The sequence below is a fragment of the Austrofundulus limnaeus genome, unplaced genomic scaffold, assembly GCF_001266775.1.
Source record: "Austrofundulus limnaeus strain Quisiro unplaced genomic scaffold, Austrofundulus_limnaeus-1.0 Scaffold195, whole genome shotgun sequence".
NCBI classification, from domain to species: Eukaryota; Metazoa; Chordata; class Actinopteri; order Cyprinodontiformes; family Rivulidae; genus Austrofundulus; species Austrofundulus limnaeus.
This window is the reverse complement of record NW_013952597.1, coordinates 568,985-572,744: the sequence shown is the minus strand read 5'-3', so window position 1 is coordinate 572,744 and position 3,760 is coordinate 568,985. Positions and strand designations below refer to the sequence as shown.

At 35.3% G+C, this 3,760-nt stretch overlaps 1 protein-coding gene across 2 annotated transcripts in view; it reads right to left on the bottom strand.

Moving 5' to 3' along the window:
• The window catches only part of pard3ba (par-3 family cell polarity regulator beta a), a 232,395-nt gene that overhangs the window by 109,247 nt on the left and 119,388 nt on the right, over positions 1-3,760 (bottom strand). For both annotated transcript variants that reach the window (XM_014018564.1, XM_014018565.1), the window contains one exon: positions 937-981. In XM_014018564.1, coding sequence (XP_013874018.1) covers positions 937-981 — 45 coding nt within the window. The remainder of the gene's footprint in view (positions 1-936; positions 982-3,760) is intronic.

The following is a 3,760-nucleotide window of genomic DNA, read 5'->3' as shown; positions in this document are numbered from 1 at the left end:
ATTTAAAGTAGACATACGATGCTTTTAAATCTTTTTTCACATTTAAATCCTACATTTGGGGTCTTTATAAAGTGGAACTGAAATGCTTTGGTCTGAATTCCTCCTTGTTTTAACTTTACCAGCCCCTCTTTCACCCCTGTTCTGCTGTGTGTCCCAAAGCAGCTGGATTTGATGCTGTTCCTTTAAGATGCATTAAGCTCCGCCCCCCCTCCAACTTTCAGACCRGTCCGCTCCGGTGTGAGAGAGGGGGTTACGTTTTGTATCTTGCAGAAACATTTTATTTACAACTTGATTAAAAGATGTCAACAACAGAAGACKTATCCAGCCTTAYATGTTGGAGCCTGAGTCTGACCCAGAACCAGAGGAAAATTAAGACGAGGAAATTGTAGTCATTAAGTCCACACCTTATCGTAATTCCATCGCAAATACGGTAATTTGATGTAATCGTTTAGAAAGCATCATACAAAACAGAGAAAACTGAACGGGCTGAAAAATATGACACAAACAGAATACAAAGATATCTTTGTTGCAACAGGAGAAACTAAATTCAACTTTTCTGCACTCTTAGAGACTCTAAGTCCACAACAAAATGTATTTATCAGCTATAATAGTGGATTTTGCATGATCTGCCCCCTTTAATAGAACAAATACTGAAAGAAATATACATAAGAGAAGATAAAATGAGAAACAAATGAGGAAATGAGAAAACAGATGAACCACAGGAAAAATAATCTCCACTATGGTAAAGACTAATGGGGATCCCTTTAATAAACTMAACTCAACTAAACTAAACATGTAGAAATATTTTTTCTCCAGAAGTCTTGCTCATTTTTCTGTATAAATTACTAGTTAGTGAACTAAAAAAAAGATTATATCTTTTGGATTTGTATGTTAAGGAAATTAAAAGTATTTATTTTGATTATATCAATCACTCACCCTTTCTGTGGCCCACTAGTGATCCCACGTTGCTCTCATCAGCCACTAAAGCACAAAACAGAGACCAAAACACACTTATTACCTTTTAATAAATGACACATATATTCTGAAATACAAAGCGGGTCATTCCTGTGCTTTGTGATGCTTCATGAATGGGTTACTGATTCATAAAGGTGCCGACATAGTCTGGAAATGAATCCCTGCAAACCGCAGTGAAACAACAGAGACGGCACAATGAGAGAGGAAATGAAAAAGAAGCAAAATATAAGAAAAGCAGCAGGAAAAAAAAAGACCAGGATTGTGCGAGAAAATGAGAACAGATAAAGATGAGACAATGAGACAACTAATAAAAGAGCAGAAATGAGCAGAAATCCAACCATCACCCCCACCTGAAACAAGACCATCAGCAGCCACCAGAYGCAGTGCATTGTGGGACAATAATAGGTTTTCATTAGGCTGCTTTTTTCTCTTAAATAATCCTTTCCAWTTTTTATGAGGTCAATTTTCCCTGCAGACAGATGAGGCAGAGAAATACGAATAAACTGAGCAGAGTGGTGATGTAATGAGACTGCATGTGTTGAGAGAAAATGTAAAAAAAATAACAAATTGGAAACAGTAGAGAGGAAATAAAAAAAAGGTTTCTTGTGTACACGTGAAGGATAAAATAAAGCTCAACTCTTCCAAAGTTTTGAGAGTCAAAATGATTCCCAGCCACATGACCCTGAGCTTCGTTTTTGGGTTGTTGGTATTTTATTTTATTTTTTTCTGAAGGGGAGGAAAAAAAATTCCTATTGGCCAGCAGCCACGTTCTGCTGCAGTGGAAGGCTAAAATGTAAAAAYCCCACTTTTAACCTGAAGTCAATTGCTTTAAAGCATTAGAAAAACAGATTTTCTCTGTTACTGGATTACTCAAATATGCCTACATGATTTCATGCAGTTTCCCAATCCAGCAGAACGATATATTTAGAAGTAAAGGAGGAAATGTGGGGGATGAGAAAAGAGGAAAGAGGGGATAAAAGTGATAAACAGATGAAAAGTAAAATCAAAATATCCTGAAATATTAGGTGTGGAAGACGGGACTGAACAATATTAGGAATTAGCATATAATTATTATTCAACATTGCGACATCATTTTGTAATATCAATATTGAAATATCAATATGTTTTCAATATATTGTGCAGCCAAATAGAATTTAAAAAGCACAAGAGACTTAATGTAACATTAGTAGAAGTTAAGTTCACAAGCTAAGTTCACAGTTCAGGCAAAAGTGACTCAAATCAGATTATTTTTGCCCATATGTGACCCATTTTAGATTTTTTTTATTTATTACAGCCCGAACGTGACTAATCTAATTTTTTGTGATCAGACCCAGATCTTTCATATATGTTAATAAATCCGATACATATGATRTTTTAAAAAATGATCTCAGTCTGAAATGTTACGTCACTGAGTTCATAGTATACACATCAATCAAGATATGGATACCAGCTTGGAGTAGAAATCACCGGCTTTATCATGATACAATATTAGATCAGTTTGTTTGACGATATGTTTTTCCACGTCACAAAGTTTTTCATGATACGATSTCAATTTAGTTCAATCCACAGGTCTGCAATCGATATGATGCAACATTATATGCCCATCTAAATTATTGGTTAGACGGGCATTTGATGCTGATATGGATCAATGTTTGTGTTTTGTTTTTATGTAACTGATTCTATAATTTAATTGATATATTGTTGTAGATTAATACAGTATTTATTCATGTATAATACTAGAAATTTAACCCTAAAAATCTACCATAAAGTGGGGGTAGTATTATACACAGGTTATTGATGACTAGATTTTTTTATGCTTTTTAAGCTCAAAAAAATGGTCGTATTATACTCAAGATTGTACATGAATAAATACAGTATATTGGTACACCTCTGATACCAATGTTTAAACCTTAGAGCTCCACTCTCTGCAGCTACAAAACAGAAGTTCAACTGTTTTCTCTTTTTTTTTTCAACTGTCTACGTTAGTCATGTCCTGGATGACTGAGAAGCTGATTGTGGTATAATAACATGCTGGATCATACGATGGGACCAAAGCTTCAGTTTGTTTTTCACTTACAGTCGTTCCTGTTTCAGAAGTGCACCTGGGTAAGCAGAAAGCAGCGAGATCTATTGTAAACACTGGACGGAACAATTATAGCAGATAATTATTTAATGGGCTGTGAATTACTCAACAACTTCAGAAATGATCCAAAGTGTCCAACTTTTGGTGTTTGTCATTAAAAMCCCCTCAGGAAGCTACAGCACACAGATGTTACACAGAAACATGTCTGGTTGCAATTAAAGCTGTAAGAATAACTGTAGCAGCTGCTTGGTAAACAGATCCTTCAAAACAACTTTTGACTAAAACTACAAGTCGATTTTGAAAATATAATGAGTCATTGTGCAGAAAAAAAAAATCAAAGCAGACAGCAGATTACAGCSTCCTGAACCCTAAAAGGTCTGCACTTTTTATGCACTTTAGGCATTTTAAAGCCAATCTATAAAGACTATTTTCTAAAGCACATCAAGTTTTTAGACAGGTAAGTGCATTCAAGTTAAGGCTTCCTCTTCGATGTTCTTTTAAACTTTGTGTCTTTTTTCAAAAGAACTCTTTAGATGCAAACAYATTTTCCTTTTTTTGCCAACGAAGCAAGAAAATAACCTCATTCTTGACTCTAAAACACGGCATGGTTTGGTCAGCGATTAGTCCGGCATTTATCTCGACAAGGGCAAGCAAAGGACTTGTGTGTGTGTGTGTGTGTGTGTGTGTGTGTGTGTGTGTGTG